The sequence below is a fragment of the Caretta caretta genome, chromosome 22 (assembly GCF_965140235.1).
Source record: "Caretta caretta isolate rCarCar2 chromosome 22, rCarCar1.hap1, whole genome shotgun sequence".
Taxonomy (NCBI): Eukaryota; Metazoa; Chordata; order Testudines; family Cheloniidae; genus Caretta; species Caretta caretta.
Window position 1 is genome coordinate 20,376,757 of NC_134227.1, and position 27,630 is coordinate 20,404,386.

The following is a 27,630-nucleotide window of genomic DNA, read 5'->3' on the forward strand; positions in this document are numbered from 1 at the left end:
GTTTACCCTCTGCTGGTTAAAATGAGCAGTGTTAAGAGTCTCAACTCTGTTCTCTTACCCAGCCTGAGAGGAGTCATGGCAGTTTAACTTCAGCACATGAAAGGAAATGCAGAACAAACGCAGTTATCCCAAACTGAAATTCAGACCCAGAATGACCAGCATCTCCTCACTACACTCTGGATCTAATGGGCAATTCGTTGCAAAGCCTCTTCAAAGCTTGACACAGCTTCCCCCATCCCTTCCTCAAACCTGTTGGATACTGTACATGCATTTGTAGTTATGAAACTGTACACAGCTAGAAAAAGTTCCTGTCAGTGTGTCTCATTTCTAGCATGAAGTCAGACTGCATCACATACCAACTACATGATTAGAAGCACAAATGCACCCAGTCAGTTTAGAACCTTTTCTCTCTCATCTTACAGGTGAGCATTCATATACAAAGCAACAAAATCTGCTAATGTTAGTGTATCAGTGAAATCACACTGGCTGAAATGCAGGTTAAAGTGCTGATCACAAAGGACAGATGAGACCAAGGTACCTATTTCACATATTTTAAAATCATTCACTTCTTATATTTCAATGGCCAGGGATCTATTTTCTGTAGCTGTAGGACAAACAACAATCAAATTGTCCCATTAACACATTTCACTCTAAATATGAGCACGTTTTCGGGCATAAGTCCAGTCACAAATGCCTAGATACGCTACATATATAGGGCAAATCCTAAGAATGCTAGGAAGGATTTTAAATAGGCAATAAAGCCCTTTTCTAGTTTAGACCTATGGAACATCCTGACCACTCAGAACATAGGATTTTAAGGGAAGCAAGCAAGTCAGCAATTCCCTACCATCCATATCTTCTTGTCCCAGATAAGAGCACCAGCGGTTCCTCATGACCTCAATGGCATCCAGGTCATCCTTGGAGATGTCGTTATTGATAATGAGGTGCATACAGGGGATGATCAGCTCATTCAGGATGTTAATACCCTCCAACACATCCGCCTCCGTATTGCTTACAAACAAAGCCGCTGCCATTTCATTCAGCTTCTGTGGGAGAATCAGGGGTCACAGACATTTGAAAAAGCCCTGACTTCAAAGCATGAACAGGCTCCTAGGAAAGGTGCACACGACCCACGCCTCTTCTACCTGATGGGTATGTATGGAACGCACACAGATTAATGAGAGCTGCATGTGTGCACCAAGAGAACATAACCCTTAGAACAGTGGTCCCCACATTTTTGTGGTCACCCCCCGACTTGAGCCGCAGCTGGAAGAGGGGCCGGGGCCATGGTTGGGAGTGGAGCCGCAGCCGAGATCAAGGGCACAGCTAGGGCCACGGAGCCACAGAAATAGCTGGGGGTGGGGCTGGGTGGCGCTCCCTCCCCACTCCTTGTGGGACTGGCCCAGACCCCGCCACACCCTCCCTTCTCCCGAATGTGGGCACACCCTACAGTTTGGGGACCACCGCTTTAGAAGGATTAGATCAGAGAGAACATATTGCTCCAGAATTAGCTCTAAAGTATACAAATAATTTTGGCTTTGAGAGGCTACGATTCAGATCCAGAAACACCAAATGGATTTCCTGAAATCCAAACTCTATCACTTCAGTGAATTTTGCTTCCTAGATTTTCATATTAGTGCTGGCACTTGGGAAGGGGTAGATGCCATAATAATAGGTGCCTTAGATATAATTATGCTGGCCTCAGCAGCCAAAATAAAGCAGGAACTAAAAATAAGTCTCAGTCTGCTGTTGCTTATTCCTTCCCAAGGAAAGCCACATCACCTAGTGCCCAGCAAAACACTTTGACTGGTTACAAAGGAGGAGGTGATGCTGGCTCCCCACAGGGAGGGAAGAGTAGATATTGCTCTTTGTGAAAAGCAAATGGCTGGCATCCACCCCCTCTCTGAAAAACTGTTTTAATGACAAGCTCTACTACAAGGAGGTGCATGATATATTTGTCTCTTTGGGCAACCTGGAGTGAAGAGAGAATGTTCAGATGTGAACTGAAATCACTGAACTAGAAGGATTGAGTATTTAAGGCTAACCAGTCTACCACTGAGATTGTTCACTTTCAATTTAAGACTCAAAAGATACAAACCAAGAGGCATTTTCTTCTGTACAAAGCGATCAGTGATTCATCCACCCCTCTGTTGGGTCCTTTCATCAGCAGGGTGGTGTTACTTTGGTAGGCATACACCAGGTAGGTCAGTGCTTCCTGGTATCTTGGAGGAGGAGAAGGGTGGTAGTAGTCCAACACACCAGTTGTCACACATTCCAAAAGCTGCAGTTTAGCTGTCCACCCAGGCCAGATTCCCCACTTCCTCCCCAACAGAGACAAACACTTCACCTTCATTAACAGTGTTATTTTCTCCCTTCTCTCTTTTTCATTCATCAAACCTTTCAAGCACAGCCCCCATACTAGGCAGGTTTGCATTCCGTATGCCTCAGGGACACTTTGGCACTCTGGTTTCAACCGCAACATTTAGACTGTGGTCTAGATTTCCCCTGGTTTCAATGGGAACTTGGAGATGAAAGGCACTATTAGATGTTTGGAGAACAGTATTTTTTTTTCGAGACTCCAGGGTTATATTTAGAGCTGGTCGAAAAAAATCTGATGAAACATGTTTTCATTAGAACTTGCCAGTTCATCTAATTCTAAACGTTTTGTGAGACTGTTCAATTTCAACCAAGCTCCGATGGAGAACTCTCTGACCTGCCTGATTTCCTGCCAGCTTACCCACCTGCTGGACTGCCTCGGAGTCGGGGACCCCAGGGTTTTCATGACTCCAGCAGCCGGCCAATCAAGCTCTCCCAGAGCTAGAGCTTGGGATAGCTCCGTGGTTTGAGCATTGGCCTGCTACACCCAGGGTTGTGAGTTCAATCCTTGAGGGGGCCATTTAGGGATCTGGGGCAAAAAAAAAATTGGGGACTGGTCCTGCTTTGAGCAGGGGGCTGGACTAGATGACCTCCTGAGGTCCCTTCCAACCCTGATATTCTATGAATTCCAAAACTTTGAGTTTACATTCCAAATTGGTACAAACCAAATTCTGAAATACCAAAATCCTCCGTGAAAGGGAATTATCTTTCTCCATTCAGATGTCTATATGGTATACTGGTTGCAGTATGGGGGGAAAAAAGCCCAGCTTTTCAGGTCAAAGTTCCAGGGACCTCTGTCTCTACACAGGAATCAAATTGTAATGAGAGTTTCATTTTCACCCAGCTTTCCCAAGAGCCAAGCAGTAATGGCAGTTAGTGCACTAAGTCCTCTCCAAGGACCAGAATGTAAAGTTCTGCTCATGGAAAACAAGCTGGGAACCGTGTAAGAGGCCATATCACAAAACCACCTATTAACTCAGCACAATAGTTACACTCTGGCTCAAGGTCAGCTCTGAGCCTGTACAGCAAGGAGTATCAGCAGGTCAGGAATAAAGTACCTTGGGAAAAGCACAAGGGGCCCCAAATGGCGATACTTAGGGGTGCTGCATGTGCAAGGGTACTAGCAGAGAAGCAGGCACTTTTAGGTATAAGTTACCCCATAGCTTCATCCAAAATATAATTAAATTAAACCTACTTCCTATTCTGGTAGAGTTCCAACCCTGTCAGCAGGTAAACAGACACCTTGCGAAATAAACTGTAGTCTTCATGCCATTTCTGTTTAGGGTAACAGGAAATATTACAGGTTAGTCAATAACATGCTTTCATGTACCTGTGTGTCTGGGACAAGTCCCCCAACCCCAGCAAAACCTGGTATGTTAGCTCATTTAGCCTCTGGCACGGAGTGCTCTTACAGGGACATGAATTCACTCAAGCTCAGGGCAAGTTCCCAACATCCCCTTTGCCTCCCCAAACAGCTCAAGAACACATTCACCAAGACAAATGAGTCTCTGGCAGTGTTTAACTCCACACTGAGAGCACCAAATGAGTCCTCTAGAACAAGTGTGAAAACACAAACAGCTGATGCTCTGTTGGGGGGTGCGGCGGAAGAGGTTAGCCTCATGGCTCCCATTCTGATTATATAGACTGACTGTTCCAGGAGCAAGTTAAAGATCCCACTGTACCTTTCAAAAAGGATAGGGCTCAACTGAAACCCCTGTGTCCTGGTCAGCACTCCTTGGGAAACAGCTCCTAATGCTTCTGACTATATAACTGTTACCAACGGGTATGGAATAGTTGCTGTGTTTGTTTGCACAGTCAGTGTGCTGCCATTATCTTGCTCACTGCTTTGGGACACCTCCAGCACTAAGGCATTAGAGAAAAGGATAAGGAAAAAGTTCTAGTCCCTTACCTTATACTCCTCCATATTCACATCATCAGGGCCAATCTCCTTCAGCTTAGCTCGTGCTACCTGCATAATGCTAATTGACCTGCTCAGTGCAACAGACAGAGACATTAGAGAATGGCGAAGCTACGGAATCCCAAATAAGAAAGTCATGATATTGGATCCCCTGGCACAAACCTTTCATCATAGCTGAGGTTTCTATCTGCAAACTGCTCCAGGAGGGTCCGCTCCACTACCTGCTTGGGAGCACTGTTCTGCAAGAAGTAGACGAGCACGTGTTGCAGCCGGGGGTCGTTGTGAGGAGCTGGGGTCTCTTTGGCCAGCAGATACAGTCTGGAGTACTCTTCATGGAATGCCTATCAAAGTCAAGCAAATGCTAAATGACTATTCTTTATTATTGCTCCACACTGAATTTGAAACCTGCAGTGGGAAGGTTGATTATAAGGCTATAACTGTCCTGTAACTTAGCAGGATTCGGTGCAGAGATGTCTAACTTACATTAGCTGGCAATTGCCTAGGGTATCTTCAATTAGGCACACAGTTCCTACAGTTCTAGCCCAGAAGGGACCATTAGATCATCTAGTGTAACCTCCTGTATGTGATATATATTATATATCCTCCAGATAACCCTATGCTGAGCCCAATAACTTCAGTTAAACTACAAGAGACTACACTGTTGTGTGCTACAGGCAGAGAACAGGAGAAACCGAGGTGCCACCAATGCACAAGGCCCCTCTGATGGCAGGGAACTGAGTAGGTGAGATAGGCTCAGGTGATCCCAGCAGGCAAACCACACCCCATAACACAACAAAAAGCGAAACATCCCCAAAAGGTGCCTGCCAGGCTGGCTGGGGTCAGAAATGAATTTTTCCCCCAAATAGGTGATCACTATGACCCTGGGCATGTGAGCAAGACACACTAGCCAGGCTTCTTCAAGGATTTTCTATACCAAGTCAGAGCACAGTTCCACCCAACTGATATACCATCTCCACTATATAAAGATGGATGAATCATATCAATCTATGTCTTAAACAAAAACATCACCTTTAAAAAGAGAACCCAAGGGAGGTAGGCACTGGCTCCACTGACTTTCAGTGGAGTTGGGTGCCTAACTCTCTTAGGCATTTTTGAATATCCCAGTCCAAGTGCTCATTTTAAGGAACCTGTGTTAAAATATGAGAGGAACAAGAATGCAGCTGGCAAAATGTTACTCTGAGCAATAATACATGATAGACAGTAAACCAAAAGCCCCATCCGATGTTCGTTCTCAATTGCAGTTGCAGAAAGCCACTGGTGTGATTTATGACTACCAGAAGCCAGTAGTCTGCTAGAATGAGTGATTTTTCCTAAGCCCTCTTGTAATTTAACTTTAGTTGTTTGTCTACAATGTCTAGCCCAAACTAGCAATGACTTGCTCTCTGGTCAGGATTATTTACCTTTTTCTAGTCCCTTTTCCCATTGCATAAGCTCAGGAGGACATACTTTACAGAAATTCCTACAGTAAGTGTGTATATTTATGGCCCAAATTTAATTACACACTATATACAGTCTGGTTATGACTAAAATTTAATTTGTATTTTCTGGTGATAATTATATTGAGCACTTATATAGTACCTTCCATCCAAGGGCTCCAAAGTGCTTTTCAGACATAATTAAACTTCACAAGCTCCTGTGAGATATGTATGGTAAGTATCATTTTTGCACTTGGGGAGAGAGAGAAGTGGAGTGATTTGGCCAAGGTCCCACAGCAAGCCATGATCAGAGTTGAGACAAGAACACGTCTCTTAACTCTCAATCCATTGCTTTAAACAGACTATGACAAATGCATATGCTTAACTTTACTCAAGGGCTGCACTGACTAATGTGACTGTGCGTAAGCGTTTGCAGCGTGTGGACTTACACTACCTTCCGAAAGTGCCCACCCACACCTCCCATTTTCATTAGATATAAACACTGTGGGGTTGTTCACTTAAATGGACAACATTAGGTCTACTCTGGTCCAAAATGCAGGCTTGGGAAGGGGGAAACAACAAATTTTCCAAACCTAGGACTACCAGAAATATTTCTATATTATTTGCCTTAGATTCCAACATTTGTGTGTGTGCATGCATGTTTCAAACAAAAACATTCTGTGCAACCTAAACACTGCAATCTTGGGCTCAAGCATGAGACGTGGAAAATCTTTCAGTTCTTGCAGTCTAAGGGGTTATCTGTAACACAAGAAAGGATGCTTATAAAATGTAATGGTTTTAGCCTGACAATCTCTCTTTAGTCCTCTTAGAACAAGTAATGGAGTGGATAAACAGAAAGGTGGAATAGAAAAAAAAATCTTAGCTGAAGAGAAACTGCACAGGAAGAGAGAGAAGTGGCCCACTCACATCTGTAATATGTTGAAATAGCATGCATTTTTCACTGAAGATGTCAGACTTGTGTGTTAAGAGATTTTTAAAAAGGAAAATAAAAGGGTACCTTAACAAGCCCTGCTTCAGACCCATCCCGGTCAAATGTCTGACGGGCTTTAGCAATAGCGAGGATCACACCCTGCATGGCTGGGCTAAGCATCACCTACCACAAGAACAACAAAAAACCCACACACAAAAACAGAGAGGAATAGAAGAAAAGCTGTCGTGATAAAAGAAAAAAAGTACAAAAAAGGTAAAGTTTTAAAGAAAAGTTGTCCAGATCTGAATGGAGATAGGGCAACCCAGAGCTGCCATTTGACTACAAATTTAATTTTATTGTCATTATGTGCAAGTCCATCTCTTGCATGCACTGCCCATGCTGCTACAGATGTTTGAACCCTTCACTGTGCCACCCCAACTACTCCTCCTGCACTCTCTTTCCCCCCAAAATCATCAGTAAGTGAAAACAGAGAGTCTTGCATGGTGTCAAGTATCAGGGGGTAGCCGTGTTAGTCTGTATCCACAAAAACAACAAGGAGTCCGGTGGCACCTTAAAGACTAACAGATTTATTTGCGCATAAGCTTTCGTGGGTAAAAAACCAAGTGGCTTTTTTACCCACAAAAGCTTATGCCCAAATAAATCTGTTAGCCTTTAAGGTGCCACCGGACTCCTTGTTGTTTTTGAAAATACAGAGCACACAAAACATGACTGGGGAGAACCTTGCAAAACTACCATTTAACATGAGAGCAACGCCTGAGGCAAAACATTCCATTGTACTACCATTACAACACAAGTGTATATTTAATGCAATCAGGTCACATCCAGCTCAACAGATGGAGCTATTGCATTGATAAAATCCGTGAGACAAAACATAAATGTTGGTTTACGCAAAGGACAATGCTAAACCCACACCAAACCCTAAAATGCCCATGTAAACTAACTGTCTGAACAAATTAATTCTCTTGCAGACAGATTTGTGTAGCTGATATGCAATTACAGTCTAGTCTTAGAAAAAAGACTGTGAAAATTTTTTAGGTGTCTGATGTGGTATACTGAGCCTCATAATAGGGCTCTTTCAATTGCCAGAATCAGATAACAGTACCTGTGATTGGAAAAGTTACATGGCATTGACTGTATGACATTGTCAGCTGACAATTATGATGATTATGTGAAAAGTAGAATAAAAGCCATTGACAACTGGGTGAAAAAAAAAAAGTACAAAAGCCACCTTGTGAAGCCAGGCGCCCTAGAAACACCTTAGATATGAGTGACAGGAAGGAAAGGAAGGAGAGGAAGAGGACTTAAAAAAAGTGGGAGCAGATCTATTGAGTAAGAAGATGAGTGTGTGTGTTTTTATAGAGTCACTTTTCTGACAACTTTTCAAATAGTTTTAAAAAGTAAATTACTAAACAATTGGACCAACCTCTCTGCTTACTACAGAGGGAAAAATATACTTGAACAACACACAGTTTCATGGCAAAACCACTACTCGCCACAAATCTTCAGAAAGCCCCAAAGCAACCCACAACTGCAAAGATTAATGCCAGAAAAATAACTAGCTCCTGCACTGGGCTCTGTACCTCCTCATTATATCCATCTGCGTCAGATCTAACCAGAATCTTCCCCACTCTGGGGATCTCCACTTCAGAGACCTGTGAGCTAGGCTGGGCAGCAGACTCTGTCCCTTTAGCATCTTGTTGCTGTTCTGACTGAACTGTAAGGGCTGTTTCTCTCAGCTGGGCCTTTGTTGGTTCTGCCTCCTTTGGCTGTGGCAGCAGAAAGAGGAGAGAGAGAATAAGAAACACACAAAAAGCTAAAACCAAACAGGAAAGTAGAAAGGAGTTGGGTTAAAGGCAGCAGTGCTACAGAATTATAAGCAAGAGAGAGACAGAGGTCTGTTAACACAGAGATGCAAAAACAGCTGGCTGCTGCAGGGCCCATGTTCCAGAGTTCTCACCTCATACAGAGCAGCCTCTACACCATTCTTCTCATAGGCATCAGCTGTATTTGCAATGGCCTGCGCTGTCTGGTCCTTTGCAATCCTGGCATGTTCGGAGGACAGCGAGCGTATGCTGTGTTCACAGCCTGACAATGGATCTGATTGGAAATTCAGAGAGATGTTAACATTCAATAATGTCACCAGGAAGGCACAAATCCAAATGGAAGAGAGGAAATTGGTAAATAGGATGGCTGCATGGTACTGTACCTTAGTATTTACCAGGCACAGTGACCAATGCCCTGCCCCATTGTTAACCCATGAAACTCCACTTTCTAACCTTGTAATTGGTTGCCGCCTCCTTTGTTATGGAAGAGCCAACTCAATTTTCCTCACACACAACTCAACTCTTGGGTAACATTCCAGAAAAGACAACATTTCGAATGACAGGTCATTCAATGTAAACGCTACTAAGGTGTATCTACACTACAAACAAGCTTCCCAGCCCAGGGAGACAGATTCGGGCTAGTGGGGCTCAAGCTAACACACTAAAAATAGCAGTGCGGATGTTGTGGCTTGGGCGGCAGCTCAGTCTCTCAAGTTTACCTGACCCCCGGGTCTGAGCTTGGGTGGCTAGCGCAATTTTTAGTACACTAGCTCACGCTCCATTAGCATGAATCTGTCTGCATGGGCTAGAAGGTTTGCTCCCGGCTGCAGCATAGAGGTACTCTAAAATACCCGATCAAGCGAAGCACTTCATCACAAAAATAGTCACACTGAAGTCAATGGCACTGCTCGTGTTTAAAGTTAAACACGTGCTTAAATGCTCTGGCAGATTAGGGCCTCAAGTTTTTGTACACAGCTCAACAGACCCTGAGCTCAAGGGTCAGTATCTCACACATTTTGCCGTTCAGAAAACAATTTTGTGGCCTCAGAGGACAGAATTATGGACTACACATGGCAGAAAACCTTAATCATTTGGCAAACTGTGATGCACAACCCCAATTTTACATCGCATTTGATTCTGGAGTTTGAAATTTAATCCCAAGGGAAACAAATTAATGAATTATCTCTCTGCACTTTCAACAAATTCTTCTTTACCTCCTGTCCTAAAACATGAAACGCTGCTGTGTACCATTAAACAGCACGACTGCACTTCAATGGCAATATTATACACAACCACATTTGTGAAGCTCAGCGAGACTCATGCTATAAAAGATTGCTGTAATGGGTGGGGTCTCCCACCCAAGAGGTGAACATGTCAACTTTCTACAATAAACACATAAAATATTAATATAATTAAATCAAACTGAGATTAGATCATTGCCATGCGCTGAATGTAAAACAGGATATGATCACACTTGATGGCATGTCTATAGCTATGCAGATATCAGCACATCGCATGATAGAACATTAGCTTTTTCTGCTGATATGATGGAAATTCAGCAACTGAGCTTAGTTGGTAGCTTTTCCAAGGTGTTCAAAATTGTTATGAAAAGCTCAGATAATGGTGGAATTTATTACAGGGAAGTTATTGTAGAGACATGGAACACGATCGGCAAACACACTGATTTTGTGTTACCTTGTCCTGATTCAGACGTGAAATCCTGAGATTCAGAAGTAGCTGAAGGCTCTATCTGAGGGATCTTGCAGGATTGCTCCTGTTCCCATTCCTCCACCTCCTGTTCAAGCCTCCAGTTGTCCTCTTGTATGTAATTCTGGAGTTCAGGTGGCAGAAGTTCTATTTCTTTCTGAAACTGTCCTGTCTCTGCATCATCATCATCATCTGGAGAAAAGCAAGATTTTTAGTTAGCAATGAAACACACAGCAGCAAGATAATACTGCTGCAAACGAGGAATATCTAGAAACATTACAGAAGATTGATCAAATGGTTTGGAAAAATAAAGAAGGAAAAGAATTTTTTTTCCTGGAATTTGAATTCAAGATGCTCCATAAATAAGTACAAGAAGATGGTAGGTGGTCAGTTCTTTGGGCAAAGGACCGTGGTTTTGTTCTGTGTTTATACAGAACCTAGTACAATAGTCCATGACTAGTGCTCCTCTGCACTACGGTAATACAAACAATAACTAACCATGGAAAGGTACATTTCTGCATGGCGCACCTGGGCTCAGTAAACCCACTCAAAGTAACAATCAGGACTGAGAGAGGGCATAGATGATTTCTCTTTACCAGAGGCTACCATAATGCTACAGATGGGGCTTAAAATGACAATAACTAGAAAACTTGGAGTTCAGCTTAAAACTCTACACTTCCACCACTACATGAAACCCAGGGGTAGGAAACTGCAAGGATTCCAGGTAGTGAGTGATTTTATACAGGTACTGAAGTATCTAGGAATAATGAGACACTGGATAATAATGGTATTTCAGCTGTATAGTACCGCTTAAGGGAAGAACATACTTAGGAATATATCTAATACCGAATGATAATGCCCTATCCCAGATTCTTTCTTTTATAAAAATATTTAAAAGCACAAGGATCTTTAAAAGCACTAAATGTCTATTAAGTCTCATTAAAAGCATAGGATGGGTTCATTTTAGAAACTGAAATGTCAGAGCACGAGGAAGACAAACAAGAACTTGTTTCAGCTTCCGCATTCCCATTAACTAGATTCTCCAATGACTATTGCTGCATTGTTTGCTTCTATTATAACAAAATGAGCCATGTATGAAATTATTAGGCTCTTCTAGATGGCCAACAGCTGTACGATGCCACATGTATGATAATGCTTGCAAGTAGCTGCTTATACACTCATGCATTGTAAACACACAATTACAAGGATCAGTTATCATTAGTGATAATTCATCTCAGGCACAGAAGGGACGATACGCTGCATAAACAACATGCACTGGATGTGCTGTGTATATTATGCTACCACTATCTATCAGAAGCCAAACCAAAAAGCAGGGTATAAATGGCCAGGCCAAAGTAGGAAACATTCTGTTTGATCTTATAAATGATTTGCCAACTGCACACACACACACAATGAGAATGCCAGAATACAGGCAAACTGAAATACAAAGACAAATGCAAGACTGGACATTTATATGGATAAGAAGAATAGTTACAGTTAATGCTAAGAAAAACCCTGAAGCATGAGGTTAAGACAATCTCCAACAATTAGGGATTAGGACATCCTTAATTTAATGGGGGACAGATTAGCCCGCATATGCCTGCTGCAAGATTTCTTTTGCCTTCCTCTGAAGCATCTGCTCTGGCGACTGTCAGAAAGACAGGATACTAGGATAGATAGACAAGGGGGCTGACCCAGTATGGCAATTCCTATGAGCCTACATTAACCAAGCTATTTGAAATAATACTTTAGTATCAACCCTAAAGGTCTGAACAAGCGCTCACTTGGGCTGGTGAATCAAGCACAGACAGGACAGGAAACATCTCACTTCACATATCTGTTTTGTTTCCAACTTCCTCTTTGGCCATGGCCAAATTAAAATCCCCTTTGTCACAGCTTCCCCATCCACAGAACAGGGATAACATTTACTAGTGTCATAGTGGAGTTGAGCAGGTTAATGATCATTCAATGCTATGAAGGCAACACATACTACACAAGTGACTAAGTACTACCTGCAGCTTTGGTTCCAGTACCTGCAACAAAGTAGGACAGCTTATCATTGATGTACATAAGACAGTAGGCACTGGCATTCCTCAGGCCTCCATATGAATCTCTCTCCAGTTCTTCCCAGGATGATTCTGTCACAGAGATGTCATTGAATTTGAGCCAGCTCTTCCGGGGCTGGTCATATATGTAGGCCCAGTAGTGACCAGCATTTGCTTGGCCTTCGTGAACCAGGACGGCATGCAAGCGATAAGGAACCTGAAAATTCACATGAACAGGATTTCCAGGCTTATCTTTAATGGATGAAGTAATCGAAAATCTATGACGACATTCACAGCTGTCATATGCTTAAAAATTGTCCATTTGTACATTTGACTGCCTAATGCAAACAGATTCCCTTCCCCTTGATGAGCTCAGCTTAAAAACACTTCTATCCACTACCACAGTGTCACTATGACATCCTAAGCCTGACCACCCCACTGGTATCCAAACCTGTCAAACTAATTTTATGTTCCATGTGTGGAAGTCATCATATCTCATCTAAATTATTTAATGAGTTTCTTACTACTGGGGCTCTTTTTAAAATGTTTGCCAGAGACCCATGATGTACCAGACACAAGTTCTTCTGGTTTCTATTGCTGGGGCGAAAGATAATTGGAACTTGGAGCTAAGCCCTCTTGCATTTGCATTAAAATCTGAAACAAAAATTCTCAAGCAATCAGCCTGGCTGCCTGTAACAGAGCCCTGTGCCTGGCACAAAAAGTATTTTCAGGATTAAAATTGGAGCAGCATCCTGCAAGTGTTTGTTGCATATATTTTTAAAAATACACTTCCTACAGTGGCTTTGATTCTCTGAACACACCTCTGTAATTCCAAACTCTAAGATTACCTGCACTGCTATGTGGTGACAGAACGTATTGCAAAGTACACTACCCAAAGACCCGCTTCTCACATCAGAGAGAATAGTCTAGGCTGATAACCAAAACCCATCCAAAAATAATGCCCTCTCTGTAGAGTCTACTCAGAGGACGGTAGTTCCCAAGGTCCTTCCCGCCCAAAGTATCTGAGTGACACGGATCAGAGGATACTTCATCACTCTCAGATCTTGGGAATCTAACACAACTCTGAGGACACCAGTGTATAATTTTCAGATGCCTGTTCAACCTATGCTTCCTGTTCTTTGATACAGAAACAAATGAATCCAAGAAGAGCCTGGGACTCTCAGTAACTGGCTGCTCTACTCGCAGGTAAAGATTCAGAGACCTCATGCCCTGGTGGATGCAAGAAGTTCTTTTGCAGATAGGCTCAGACTCAAAACCACCAGGCTCTTTCTCCAATAGATGAGAGACCTCTCAGGCAAAGACTTAGGCGGCCCTCTTGGTCTGACAAAGTCCCATCCTGCTTATGTGGGCCCAAGATCCAGGCTCATTCCTAGGCCAGTTCTTGCTGGAAAGCCTTTATTATCTGTTTGCAGTATTTACTGGCAATGCAGTTCCTGGCTGGTGGGCAGATGGAGCAATTGCCTATCTAAGGTGTTATATACATTGCAAGGCATCCACAGTGAAGGTGACTTGATAGAAATATTAGGTCAAGGACAGAAGTCTTGAAATCTGAACACTTTTCCCAGGCACAGAAAATTTAATTGTCAGAAAAAATCCAAACACAAAACAAGAAAAAGCTAATGACAATCCCTTTTTTAAAACTCTAATCCTAATACAGGGAGATGACTAGGTTCTGCATCCACTGAGACTGAAAAGCACAGAAATGAGACAGTTGGCAGTGGAGGAGTTTCTGGACTCTTGGTTCTAGAAAACTGGAAGAGAGCTCATTCCCACACTACCTCTCGCCCCATCCCCAACAGCTTTGAAACAGGTCCAGTCACCAAGTAGCAGGGCAAGAGATCTCACATCAGGTATCTACTGAGAAGGTGTCATGTAAGTAGGTAGAACTACAAAGTGCGATTCAGTAGAGAGAAGAATTCTGAGCCCTAAGCCAGGCCATCTTGCACCGAGAAGTCAGCTATCTACAACCGAGACCACACAAAGGGGCTAACCTGTTACATACTAACGGGAAAGGGCAGCGAAATAAAGGTTAGCGTTTACCTCAGTTTTCATCAAGAAAGCTAGGGGGGAAAAACACTGACACTATTTCTTGAAAATCCTTAAATTTTTCAAAACAAGATTTTCCTGGGGAATTTTTGAAATATGCTAACGCAGAAAAAGTAAACTGACCACCAACAACTTGGATTTCACTTTAGACAATGGACATTGTTCAACTGGTAAACATAGTAGAGCATGACTACCCTGCTACTCTGCAGTGACATGGGGAGTTCATCCTTCCGGGTCTTTGACCAATCCAGATATCTATGACTCTACAACATTCATCTTAGCATGTGCAGGTGCCCAAGTGCTAATGGAAGAAACTGACAGAGACAAGTGTTTATCTAAGATTATATTAAGTGCATTATATTCAGTTTGTTTTTAGGTTCATGGATCCTATTATTCACCTACTAAGAACACCATTCTAAATAAGTTATTTCCCTCCTCAGAAAGGCATGTGTTTCATTTCAAAGTGAACTTGGCAAAACATTTAGACACACACACCCTTCCTATGTACGTGCATGCAATTTCTCCTAATATTAACGTGACCTATAGGCACACACCAGCAGAACTATATCATTTTAATGAGCCCCTATATGAAAACCTAACAAAGCCACACTTCCTACCTGACGGAGGACAGGGTCACCATACATTTGACCAATGGATTGATTGATTCTGGTAATACAGTCCTTGAGATCTATTGAGAAGAACAACACTGATCATCAACTTTGTTTAGATAGCGCCCCCTTAATCCCAAACACATGGCAGCACAGAGATACTCAGAACACAGGCCCATGCCTGCCCTCAGATACAGTCATGCAGTTACTACCACAGAAGTTAATGGAAAGTTGTGCATGCTTATCCTGTGATAGACCAGGGCCCTGTCACAAGACATATAAGGATATTTCTATACTAACGGCTGAAAAGCAGCCACCTCTGGGGTGGAGCATGGTTCAGGAGTTATCTAGCTGAAGCTAACAGAAGGAATTTAGGTTAGCAAAAGGCTGAAATGCACGATAAATACTTGGGGCCAACCTTGAATGTCCTGCTCAATCTCGCTCCTCCATCGCTGCAGGCACGTCCTAACTAGGCTCATCTCCTCCTCTGTGACCACACGAGGAGCTGGGCATTCAGGCATTTCAGCTGGTAAACAGGAGGGCTGGGGAAGTTTGCTCATTAATTCTTGCTGGGCTGGAGGGTTTATCAGAGTGGATGCTGCGCCTTCAGTGTTCTCAGTATTTTCTGTTTCTAATACACTATGAAGCAAAAGCCACATACTGATGGACACATCATTCAGGCTGCTGTTTCCAGAGAGCATATGCAAGTTCACATAGCTTTAAAAAATATTCAAGATCTGAACAAGCAAGTTTCCATCCCAGATGATGCCAGGCTTAGACTTATTCACTAGTCAGGAAACAGTTTGGCAGCCTATAAGCTTATTAAAGTGCAGTCACTTCCGAGAAGACCAGATCCCAAGACAAGAGGTGATGTAAAAGTTCAAGTTCTTACAGGACTCCACAGTGAAGCATAGAGCCACAATCCACAGCACTGACAATTCCTTCCCATTTTACCAGAGAACTCGTTTACTTGCTTGCTTAAATTTAGAGCGCAAGCCAACCATGGTGGGCAGATTTGTGATAATTCAATATTGCACTATTTTAATGGTTGATGAAACAAAACAAATGATTACTACACTGTGCAAAGAGTTCATATAATTTATCTCAAGATTACTGCTTAAACATAGCAGTTTGACTTTGTATCTGGAGAGGAAAAAAGCACAAACTGGATGCAGAGTGTTATCTGCACAGACTGGTAGCACCCATCTGGGAGCAGGGATACTCAAAAGCAGGGACTAACTGTGTTGGTGTTCATACCACACATCCCCAAGGTTCTGAGTGCCTAGACAACTGAATCACACGACATAACAGCTCCTGGAGCAATGATCCAAGACTCTTTAGCTCAAAAGGTGAAAGCTCTCTCTTTAGCCAACAAACTTTTTTCTTTCCTCACCTATTTTGCTGCAGAGGTTCATTCAGACCACAGCACTCAGCTGGGGACTGTGCGGGCATCATCTGAGAGTCCTGAGCAGAGGGAACAACTAAAGGTAGCTTTGTACTGGCAAATTCAAGAACATACTGCAGCATGTCAGGTAATGGGAAGCGGCTTGGGCCAGAGCCATATTTCATGTATCTAAAGAACAGAAGCAAGACAGCAGAGGTCTGTTAACTGAATCCTCACACAACTCATTGTACATGGAAAGGAAAATAGTATGAGCAAGCCATATTTATTATAAAATATAAATGCCTAGTAGTTGCTGGTTATACAAATAACTAACTGCTGTGTTACTTAAATTAAGATCTTGAATACAAATAGCCCTTATTCAATTTCATACCTTGTTTAAAGAGAAAAACACCAACTCCTGGGGGAGGGGGAGGGAGTTGGATGCTTACCTTTCCAATTTCTGCTGCAGAATTGCTATTTGCTTCCTCAACTTCCTGGTCTCCTCTCTCTTCCTTTGAATAATCTCTTTATTGCTGTACAAATACCTAAACGAATACCGCCCCCCCAAAAAAAGTGACTGAGTGAGATTTGTATACCTCTAAGCTCTGCATTGTCTCTCATATGCATACATTTTGACATTTCCCTGCTCACAGACCCACCCACCCCTCTATTTCTCTAATTAGAATAAAACAGAGCAAAGTGTGAGGAATCAGTTTTGAAATACAACAGTCTTGTAAAATCTCACCTGTCCATATAAATAATCTGGGGAAATTCTAGTTTGTTGTGAATCTTCTCTGGCTGCCCTAGTGACTGATTGAACTCGAACCGGGAGAGTTCAAAGGTTAACACGGGAGGGAGCTTTGTAAACCAACGCTGTAACAAAAAGAAATGCCCCAACCAGGGCACAGGTTTTGAGAGGATTGCTGAATGGCACATTTTATATCGACAAGTTATTCTGCCCCCAAATAATTTTTTTCCCTTATACATACGAAGCGTGTACTAAATCAATATGAGTTGCTATTTAGAAAACCTAATTTTACAAAATATAAGACTTCCACTTTCATTTTAGACCTTCACCATACAAAACATAGTTAAATAATATCCAGAAAGTCAATATTTGATGTCCAGGGCACTCAGATTGATAGACTACCATCTAGTCAAGGAGCGAATTTAGAATAAGTTGGCAAATGCTACACTGAAACAATGTATGTAGGCCCAAGGCCTCAGAGAAGGAGAGTTACTTCACAATGCTGTTGGCACGCAATGAACATCAACAAATAGCAGCCCGTAACCAATCTCTGTGCACTCAGCTATTCAGCGACTCTTGGTCTATTCAGAAACTGTTTAGCTTAAAAGGCACAGACAACAGACCCAACTTCTCAATATTTGGAGTGTGCAATAAGTGCCACACTGAAAAGATTATCCGTAGTTGCATTTATACTTTCCCCGGCTCCCAGCTTTCAAGAATATTTCTAACATCCATTGCCAGAAGAATATTTCACACATTCTTACGCAGTGCCAGACAGACAGTACCCTCCCCGTTTTGGGCTCCTGATAGTACTCTAAGATAGTACTGCTCTGAAAGATCCATATCAGAAAGCCAGAACACAACAGTTCATCCGCGGAATCAAAATGCACCAATAATATTGACAGTGACGGCCAATATTAATGTATACAGAGGGAAGCTGCCATTTATCATGACCCTTTTGAGAAAAATCAACCAAACATCCTCATAAACAACAACAGAAGGGAAATGTTTATAAACCTGCTATTGAGGTAAAGAAACAGATTTCCAGTTAATCCTGCTGCAAATCAGGCTTCAAAACACTCACCTAAGGTCTCAAAAGATAAAATGCACTTTATTTTCCACGTCCCCTATCATGCAGTCCACTAGTCAGGATATCCTGAGAAGTTAAATTAATGAGCACAGATTTTCCAATCACATCTCTTAAAAATAAAAGTGACAGTCCTTGATGCATGTCCTGGTTTGAGACACTTTCCCCTATTTTTCAGTTAACCATTTAAAGGAACTAAGCGCCATGGACCTCTCCCATCACCTGTTTAACTCCATCTTGCTCACACTGCTCAAGATTTTGCACTACACCAATCCTACCAGAAGTCTGCTTCAACTGTGTCCATGTGGCACTAACGCAAGAGCAGCAATCACCAAAATCAGGTAGTTGATTCCAAAGTTAGATGGGCCTTAAAACAAGCTCACCCTGAAGTCAAACCTCTTTTTCCTTTTTTAATTCAAGTCACTGCAACTCATCTTTCAGGCATTCATCTAATGAGTGAAACTTCTTTTCCCCTCCCCCTGTTACCACCAACCCTTGCAAACATCTCTTTAGCATTATCTTCCAGCACCTTTTTAACATGGCCTACAAGCTAATTTCCCTCAGTCTGCCTTCACATCACATGAATCCTTCCATCATTTTAGTTGACCTTCTCTGTAGTCTAACTTTCCCATTGCTTTTATCTATAAAGTGAGGCTGAATGCAATGTGTGTATCTTAACTTTTTAATTTGTCACAAAGTTAAGCAGCTTATGATCGGCTCATGATTTGAGTAATTAAAAAAAGGAAAAAATAATCAGCACAGGCAGAAGGTTAAGAGTTACAATGAGAGAGAAAAATGCACACTATAACAGGGAGAAAAAAAATACAAATTCCAAATGGCATACCATAGAGTTAAGCACTGTACTTTTACCCTCCGAAAATATGGAGGCAGTGGTTCTCCCCTACTCAGGTACAGGTAGGCTTCAATAGAAAGAGAGAGACTTTATCACACTTACACATCAGAAGCAGGCGCCTTTTTAAAAGGGTAAACTCCTGGAGTAAGTTACATTGGACAACAACGTCTTTACAAATAAACTAGGGCTTGGTGGCTTAGATATCAACTCACATTTAACAGTAATGTACATTTAACAGACTGACCATGTAATGTTTTACATTTGGTGAAGAGGGAATGTTTACAGTCACCATTTTAAGTAACCAGGATAAAACAGGACCTCCCTGCACTACATTGACTGCATCCTTTCAAGAAGAGCAAACAATACATGCAACCAACCTCTTGTCCATACTTCACTGATTGATCAGAAGGTAGTGGCTCAATCTCCCCTTCTACCATGGCCCCTTCCAAACATTCGTTCAAGTTTCGATAACCGTTTACCTGAAGGGGATACTGGCCAAAGGTCTCTATCTTGGAAAAGGTCTTGCCTGAATAAAGGAGAAGGAAAAAAATATAAACCACCTTAAAACACCAACAGAAAACACTCTCTCTTCTCTAACTTATTTTATCATATACAACTATATGTTTCCTACCAAAACAACAGCTTGTAACGCTCCACGAAATCTTGCAACAAATCACGCAAGATCTTTCATCGGGCAGGCAAGTTACACATGTCATCACAGTAGAGAAATTAGGCCCCTACGGCTCATCTTCTCTAGAGGTGAGACCCTTTACAAATCTATGTTCATAACGGTAAGCATTTAATAGAGATTATTACCCTTTGGAGAACAGACTTTACATTATATTCGCCAGCACTAGGACAACTATATAAAGATACTCTTATCTATACACCTATTGTAATAGCGAAGGATCAGACAGACAATCTCACCAAGAAACTGCAATAACACACAATGTCACAAATCACATCATAGATCTACACTACAGCAACAATCAAATCACTCAAAAAAAGAATTAAACGTAAAACAAAAAAATCTCTAACTTACCCTCATGGACCCCTTCCGTCAAGAAAGTCCCATAGAAGAGTTGCACCATTGGGTTCTCTGATTTGTCTTGAGGGCTGCTGTTTTCAAAAGGAGATTGTACGCATTTTGTTAGACAGAAAGGGAGCATATGGGTGAGTTACACTTGCCTTTACAAGAATACACATATATTAGAATTTTTATTTTGATGGCATCAACAAAATATAACCAACATTAATATAACTGGAGGAAAAAGTAGCAAAAATGGCTCAAAACACAAGCTATGAGGGAATAGGTTGTGTGTGTGTTTAAATCCTCAATTAATAAGTAAGTATTACATATGCTGCCCTTCCCCCCCCCCTTTTTTTTTTTTTAAGGCCACAAGGTATTAAAATGGACTTAAATTTAACATCTAAACCTCAGCCTTGGGCTTTGTGCCTAAAAACAAACCAAAAGAAGAGAAAGCCATTAGTTTGTACTAATACTGATAATTATACTCTATATTTTGAAAGTGCCTTTAGAAGGATCCCAAGATGCTTTTGTAAATATCATCATCCCTTTTATGTAGATAGGTAACACAGAGGTGGGAGTGACTTGCCTAGATCAGGTTACAGAGTAAGCCAGTGGCAGAAACAAGACTGCAACCCAGGAGTCCTGGATACTTGACTTCTATTCTAACCCATACTTGCTCGTTCTGGATAAGTTTGCACTCAGAACTCCAGTTATGCTTTTTTAAACATGCCCCTTTATCCTTAAGGACAAAAAAATTACTCTTCTGCACTTAAAAAAATCATCAACAGTTATTTAAGTGTAAAAAGCAGCTGATTTTCATACAGCGTGACCCTGTACACGTCAAGACTTTTTATTATAATTGTAACTATCACACTACAGATTAATGCACTATTCAATATGAATTTACCCCATTGGCTGTAACAACTCTAAAAAATACAATATGGAGTTTATTACCTGGTGGACAATCCATGTTGAAGAGTTCCATAAAAGCCTATGTACTCTGCAGGTCACAATGGCACTGAATAAAAGCACCTATCTAGGGAAGAAGTGCTGATGCAAACATAGAATGCTGAATATTATTGAAAAGGGATTATCCTGACTGGTGCAGTGAAGAAATGGTTTCTTCATTTGCCTAAAATATTAATTTAAACTCTAACATCTATTAGCCAAACAGCCTCATTAAAAATCTATTTTTCTGGACATTAAGTAAAAACAACCCAAAACATAAAAACTCACTTTACATTCACAGAAAGCTGGAATGCATCCTCTAGCCAATCCAGAAGCTTGTGCGTGACTTCGCTCACATCTTGCTAAAAGAGAGCCAGAAATTGGACAGTGAAAGATTCTACCAAGAAAATGCTTTGATATAAGCAGGATTTATTAAAATCTCACACTTTTTCAAATATACTCACAAAACTATTGTGGTATCTCTAACCATGTGAATGACCTATACGAGCTATGTGTTGTTACCACTATTCTAGATCAAAGATGAACACTTTGTCCTGCACTGTACTAAGTCAGAGGAAACTATGCTAGGGACATGGAGAAGAAGTCAAGTTCCAAATCTGATGATCCCCAACAGCAACTCCGAAAGCAGTGAAGGGACAAATTTCACACTGACTATTTAACCGTCTTTTTGGTAGGCACGTACCTTTCACTGTCATGTATCTTTAAGAGAGAGTTTTACACACACTTGTCAGGTGAAACACAGACAGGCAAGTGTTTGGAATTATAGTAGCATTAAGTGAAATATGACTGTTTACCATCTTTGCTAGGGCTGTTCTGAGAAAAGCCAAGAGGCATTGTATCCATTTTACCTGCTGTTCGTCAGCTGATTTAAATGCGCCTTTTAAAAGTTCCAGTGATGCAGTGGGGTCTACAAATTTACGATGTGTCCCCAACATTAAAGCAAAGAGACACTGAAGTTCCTGCATGAATGCAATATTTCTCTTTTCCTAGAAAAGAAGAGAGCACAATAGTCTACTGCTCAATAAAAGTAGGACACATATATGAAGAGGTAAATTACAGGGCCAGCACATAGGACGTTAATACAAGGGACAGTCTCAGAAGAGACCAACTTGTGTTAGGAACCCATATCTCCTTCCCCATGATGCAAGGATCTTTCTTGAAAGCAAATCTGATCGTGAATTAAGCACATGGGAGAACTGAAGAATTTGCAATGGTTCCTCAAAGTGGGAAATCTGGGATCAGGAGAAGTGCCAGAAGTAATATGGCATCTAGAATAAGAAGGCCAAGCTGTACTCTAATATTCTGAAGTTCAGACTTGAGCTAGAGACTTGGGGTATTAAGGAGAGGTAGGGGGGAGACTGAGAGGAAACAAGTCCTGAATTTCCAGAGTCACCAAAACAGATTAACAAGACACAGATTTTCCACTCTCTCTGCAGTTCTTAGTTTTTGAGAAAAATTTATGAGAAACTTTCAACCATTTCTGTGATAACGCATTGTCCTCAAGAGCAATTTCCCACCCTTGTCCACAAGCAGCAGCTCAGTTTTTATAGAGTCACCAATACAAACTGCCAGAATCCCCTGGAAGAGGCAGGCATTTCCAGGAGAACTTACACTGCGACTTCGACAATTCTCAAGCATGCGCTGCGGGAGAGAATAACCAAGGACCAGCCTACGAAATTCCGGCAGCTGGAAGAGAGACTGAAAGGAAAAAGTGGTTAAAAGAGACTGTCCGGGCTGGTCAACTCAAGTCTGGTCTTGGGTCTCATCTTCATTTCCCAAGTCCATGTCATTCTTTGCAGACTGTATGTTTTCTTACCCACCCCCAAATTCTTCAATGACTTTCTCCTCAAGAAATAAAACCTTTAACAGCTCTGCCCTTCCTCTTCCCCAAGACTCAATTCCCTCCCTCCATGCCAACTAAATTTTTCAAGTAAATTAAGAGAAACCTTTTGAGAAAGAGTGAGGAGAGTTCTTCCATTTCACATTGGAAATTGGAATGATAGGACAGGGGAATCAATCATACCCCCAGAGAAGCATTTCGGTAACTGTTCCCCACTTCGCCCCAAAAACAGAAAAAAACCCACCCCCGACACTTATCTGCTGATGTAAAAAGAGCCCAAAGAATTAAGTGTGTTTGGTTCTTCTTTCTGCTGTCTCTTCTCATTTTACTAATCACTAATAATAATCATTAATGATGCACTCAGACTAGTTTCTTATTATTTCAGGCATCTAAGCCACTGTACTCCATTAACTGGAATCGGATACACCATATGCTGTGGAGCCAGCGTTCACTCCAGTAAAATTACATTATCACCACTTTACCAGTCTGGCTTCTGTCATCAAGAAGTATTTTACCATTGCACCATGACACATATTTGTGAATAATAATAAATACATAGATATATTTACATAGCCTTTTTTTCTCATTTATCTCATTTTTGCCCTGACTACTTGGCTGCTGTTTTTGAACAAGATCAGAGTAAAATATTCTGCCACATAAAGAAAATCACACTTTAGATCATTTTTGTTTAAAACGTGAAGCAGAAACCTGGCGGGCCTGCACAATCTGCTCTCAAATCTTAGTTATGCAATTGAAGTCTCTCAAAAAAACTGCATCCCAGGGTGAAGACACCCAGTTTTTCTTTTTCTATTAATGTGAAGTTGCTGATAGGAATATGGAGAAATATAGACTAGCTAGCTGGCTCACTGTGACCTTGGAAAAGTCAACTAACTTCTCTGTGCCAACATTTGCCCACCTGCAAAAAGAGAACATTACTTCCATCGTGGAGGTGCCACAAAGCTTATTTAATTGCAAGAAAGGCACGTTTTGACCCCAAAATGGCAGGCATTACAAAAGGGTATAAAGTATTACTGTTACCACTGCATTACCTGAATGACTGCGCTAAACCAGCATGTATTTCCAATGTTCTTCATGCCAACAGGCCAGTCATTCACTCTCCTCCAGTCATTCTGCTTGGGATTCTCTCCCCAGACTTCACACCGTTTCCTTTTGGAGCGATTTTTGTTTTCAGCAGCATTTGCTTTGTGGGGCCTGTCAGAGGACAAGTATGCAAACGTCACATTGTAAGAAAGCATCCCCAGGGTCTTGACAGCCTTTTAAAAGGGACAGAAACTCATTTTGGTATGTAAGCTTGGCTAGTCAAGTAACCACAACAGAACAAGACAAAAGGAATTGGACACTACTGCAGTCCCAAACAGGAGACATACATGGAGCTGGCTCACAGACTGGCATACAGTGCCTGTCACCTCTAGGACTATTATGTTATTATCTATTATATTACAGGTCAGGGTCCCATTGTGCTGACAGATACTCACAGCCATCCCATCTGCCTCACAGAGCTTCCATTCTTAAAGGTGAGAGGTAGTTGGGTGAATCAAATAGGGCCTGGAGGGTGGAACTGGTAACAGTACTACAAACTTTTTTTTCATAGACCTACATGTCAGATTTGTAGACAGAGCATATTCTGTTTATTAGTTAATGGAGATAAACTCAACAAACGCAACCCAGTTAAAAAGGGACAAAGTGAATGGCTGTTTAGTAACCTTGTGCCTAGAAATTAAGGCAGGAGGCCTCAGTACAGTTCTTAATGGATAGGACCCACAAAAGCCTCTACGTTGGTCACATCGGTAGAGGTGGCAGGGACAGGATTGGCCATGAGGATAACTAGCCTTCAGTATGGTAGTGCGGTACTGCCAGTCTCTCCAAGTCAGATACAAAGTACCTTGGCGACAGTCCCCAGAGGGTGATAGTGGAAGCACCTTCCATCACCACTAAGTCCTCTTAAGTTGAATGAATAACATTTGTTTTACAAAAAGAAAAGGAGTACTTGTGGCACCTTAGAGACTAACCAATTTATTTGAGCATGAGCTTTAGCTCACGAAAGCTCATGCTCAAATAAATTGGTTAGTCTCTAAGGTGCCACAAGTACTCCTTTTCTTTTTGCGAATACAGACTAACACGGCTGTTACTCTGAAATTTGTTTTACAGTTGATAAGAACGCACTCTGCATAAAGCCCCAGGGTCCAGGTAGAAGCAAAGAACAAAAAGCAACATCCACATTCATTGACCTGTTCGCATCTCTTTCTACTGCTTGAACTTCCAGAGACTCCAGTAAGCTGAGAGCAATGACTGCCTGGAGGTCATCTTTGTTATCAGGAGTTAGATCAATCACATCTGGAAATTGAAGTGGAGTTATCAGTTTTACACTAGAAGCAGTGAAACATTTAAAAAAAAAAGGCCAAGGACCAAACAATTTTAACACAATTTTGCTTCATTAATGCAATTAAATCAAACAGCAGAAACATCACAACTTTAAATTAACTCCATGTCCTTTTAGTTTAAAAAATAAATACTCTACAATCTAGCAGCGAGCTGGGAAAAAGGTGTGCACTCCACGGTGCTACTGAAAGACCAGGATTTCTTTACACCTTGATTAGGACATGGGAAGTGGATAAGCAGCAGTCTGGATTGGTCTAACAAAAGGAAAGTGAATGGGCCTTAATTAAAGTTCTTAGTACCATAGAGTCACAGATTCCAAGGCCAGAAGGGACCATTGCGGTCATCTAGTCAGACCTCTTGTAAGCCAGAGGTCTTCCGCCCCCAAATAAATCCTAAATCATATATTTTAGAAAATATTCAATCTTGATTTAAAAATGGTCAGTGACGGAGAATCCACCACAATCCTTGGTAATAGTTCCAACGGCTAATGACCCTCACTAGTAAAAATTTGTGTCTTATTTCCTGTCTGAATTTGTCTAGCTTCAACTTTCAGCCATTGAATAATGTTATACTTTTCTAAGATAGACTGAAGAACCCGTTATTAAATATTTGTTCCCCGTGTAGGTACTTTTAGACTGTAATCACCCCTGAACCTTTTCTTGTTAAGGTAAACAGATTGAACTGCTTGAGTCTATACCTCCAAAGTGTTTTATCTAATCCTTTAATCATTCTTGTGGTTCTTCTCTGAACCCTCTCTAATTTATCAACATCCTTTCTTAACTATGGGCACCAAAACTAGACACAGTTATCCAAAAGCGGTCGCACCAGTGCAAAATACAGAGGTAAAATAACCTCTTGACTCCTACTCAAAATTCCCGTTTATGCAGCCAAGGATTGCTTTAGCCCTATTGGCCACAGCTTCACATTGGAAGTTCATGTGCAGCTGATTATCCACCACAACCCCCAACGCTTTTTCAGACTCACTGCTTCCCAGGAAACCCCCCATTCTGTGCGTATGGCCTAACGTCTTTGTTCCAAGATATATACATTTACATTTGGCTTTATCAAAATACATATTGTTTGCTTCCACTCAGTTTAGCAAGCAATCCAGATTGTTCTGTATTAGCGACCAGTCCTCTTCATTAATGACCACTCCCCCAGTGTTAGTTACTGAAATGGCTTTAAGAAATAAAGGGGTTTAGTTTGTTAACATTTTGTGCAAAGACTTGGAATCAAATTCAAGTCAGACATTGTGTACTACTGGTCCCATATTAAGTCTTGCGAATGCTCAGCCAATTACAAGGTCACTTGGTTTGCCACCTATTTGGGAGTAAGAGAGTGAAGAAAGCAGCCATTTTGAAACAGATGGGCCTTAAACAGCAGAATAAAATGTAATTGACTGCCCCCCCCCAGCGACTCCTGAATATGGTGCTTCTTATTTTATAAACCTGTTTAGTGCATAACAGGCAGCTCAATTAGGGAACGCATTGTTTGTGCAGCATATTTGTCTTTTACATGATTAAAGGAAATTCTTTCCAGTTACTTGTAAGTTTAGATTTATATATATGTTTCCTTAAATTTTAGCTTATATTTATACTTGGGGTTTTGTTTTGTTTTGTTTTTAAAGCATGTAATTGCTTTTAAAAACAATTTCCAGTTATTCAAACTCCTCGTTCACAGTAATCTGTCTGGGAGAAGGTCATCTGGCCTATTGTCTAGGTGCTCTAGCTGTCAGTAGCGTTATTCAGCTGTGCAGTAACACAAAACAGATTTAGCTGCTGAGCAGCAAGAACCCGTTGAAATGTGGTAAAGTAAGCCCCTCCCAGAAGTTAAAAATACTTATTTGATCTTTAGATATTTGAAGCATGGCTCCGTGCCCCTGCCAGATACTATCTTTCCAGCCATGCTTCTGGCAAAAATCAGCTCTTGGCATTTATCTGTTTCCAGGAAAAGGGTGCAGTAAGCTACCTTCTAAGGAAAAATCAGCAGTGATTTTACAGCAATTAACATCAACAACACAGCTGTGCTTGTGGTAGCAATTGTGTAATATATAATGCAGATGGGGCACAGGCTATTTACCTAATGCCATCAAAGCCTGTCTCCACCAGTTGCTCCAGGTAAAATTTTCAAAATCAGCTAAACCCTATTGACTTGCAGTGGTCCCAAGACACTTAAGACACTCAGGTGCTTTTGAAAATGTTACCCTTAGTGGCTGCGTATGTCACTGTTGCTCTAACATCAGTATAATTTTATAGTACAGACACACTCGCAGGTACTTAGGACTACTATCCTGCTGGTTCTTGGGGCCCTAGAGGCTGGAGTAAGCTCAAAAATGGTAAATGTGTGAGTGAATGAAGAACTACTTCTCCAGCTGAAAGAGAAACTGG

General features: G+C 41.5%; 1 protein-coding gene across 6 annotated transcripts in view; it reads right to left on the minus strand.

Moving 5' to 3' along the window:
• The window catches only part of USP28 (ubiquitin specific peptidase 28), a 49,415-nt gene that overhangs the window by 9,574 nt on the left and 12,211 nt on the right, over positions 1-27,630 (minus strand). For 3 of the 6 annotated variants that reach the window (XM_048827318.2, XM_048827319.2, XM_048827317.2), the window contains exons 4-25: positions 25,093-25,198; positions 23,893-24,055; positions 22,615-22,701; positions 21,852-21,989; positions 21,271-21,344; positions 20,047-20,123; positions 19,382-19,530; positions 17,062-17,189; positions 16,766-16,861; positions 16,326-16,505; positions 15,351-15,571; positions 14,942-15,012; positions 12,246-12,474; positions 10,201-10,404; positions 8,640-8,779; positions 8,263-8,448; positions 6,749-6,844; positions 4,457-4,635; positions 4,286-4,364; positions 3,572-3,651; positions 2,099-2,222; positions 848-1,046 (exon numbers count right to left, since the gene is read on the minus strand). In XM_048827318.2, the coding sequence (XP_048683275.1) occupies positions 848-1,046; positions 2,099-2,222; positions 3,572-3,651; positions 4,286-4,364; positions 4,457-4,635; positions 6,749-6,844; positions 8,263-8,448; positions 8,640-8,779; positions 10,201-10,404; positions 12,246-12,474; positions 14,942-15,012; positions 15,351-15,571; positions 16,326-16,505; positions 16,766-16,861; positions 17,062-17,189; positions 19,382-19,530; positions 20,047-20,123; positions 21,271-21,344; positions 21,852-21,989; positions 22,615-22,701; positions 23,893-24,055; positions 25,093-25,198 (3,006 nt within the window). Of the gene's footprint in view, positions 1-847; positions 1,047-2,098; positions 2,223-3,571; positions 3,652-4,285; positions 4,365-4,456; positions 4,636-6,748; positions 6,845-8,262; positions 8,449-8,639; positions 8,780-10,200; positions 10,405-12,245; positions 12,475-14,941; positions 15,013-15,350; positions 15,572-16,325; positions 16,506-16,765; positions 16,862-17,061; positions 17,190-18,995; positions 19,072-19,381; positions 19,531-20,046; positions 20,124-21,270; positions 21,345-21,851; positions 21,990-22,614; positions 22,702-23,892; positions 24,056-25,092; positions 25,199-27,630 lie in introns of those variants that run through there. The other 3 variants (XM_048827320.2, XM_048827321.2, XM_048827322.2) reach the window with 3 other exon arrangements.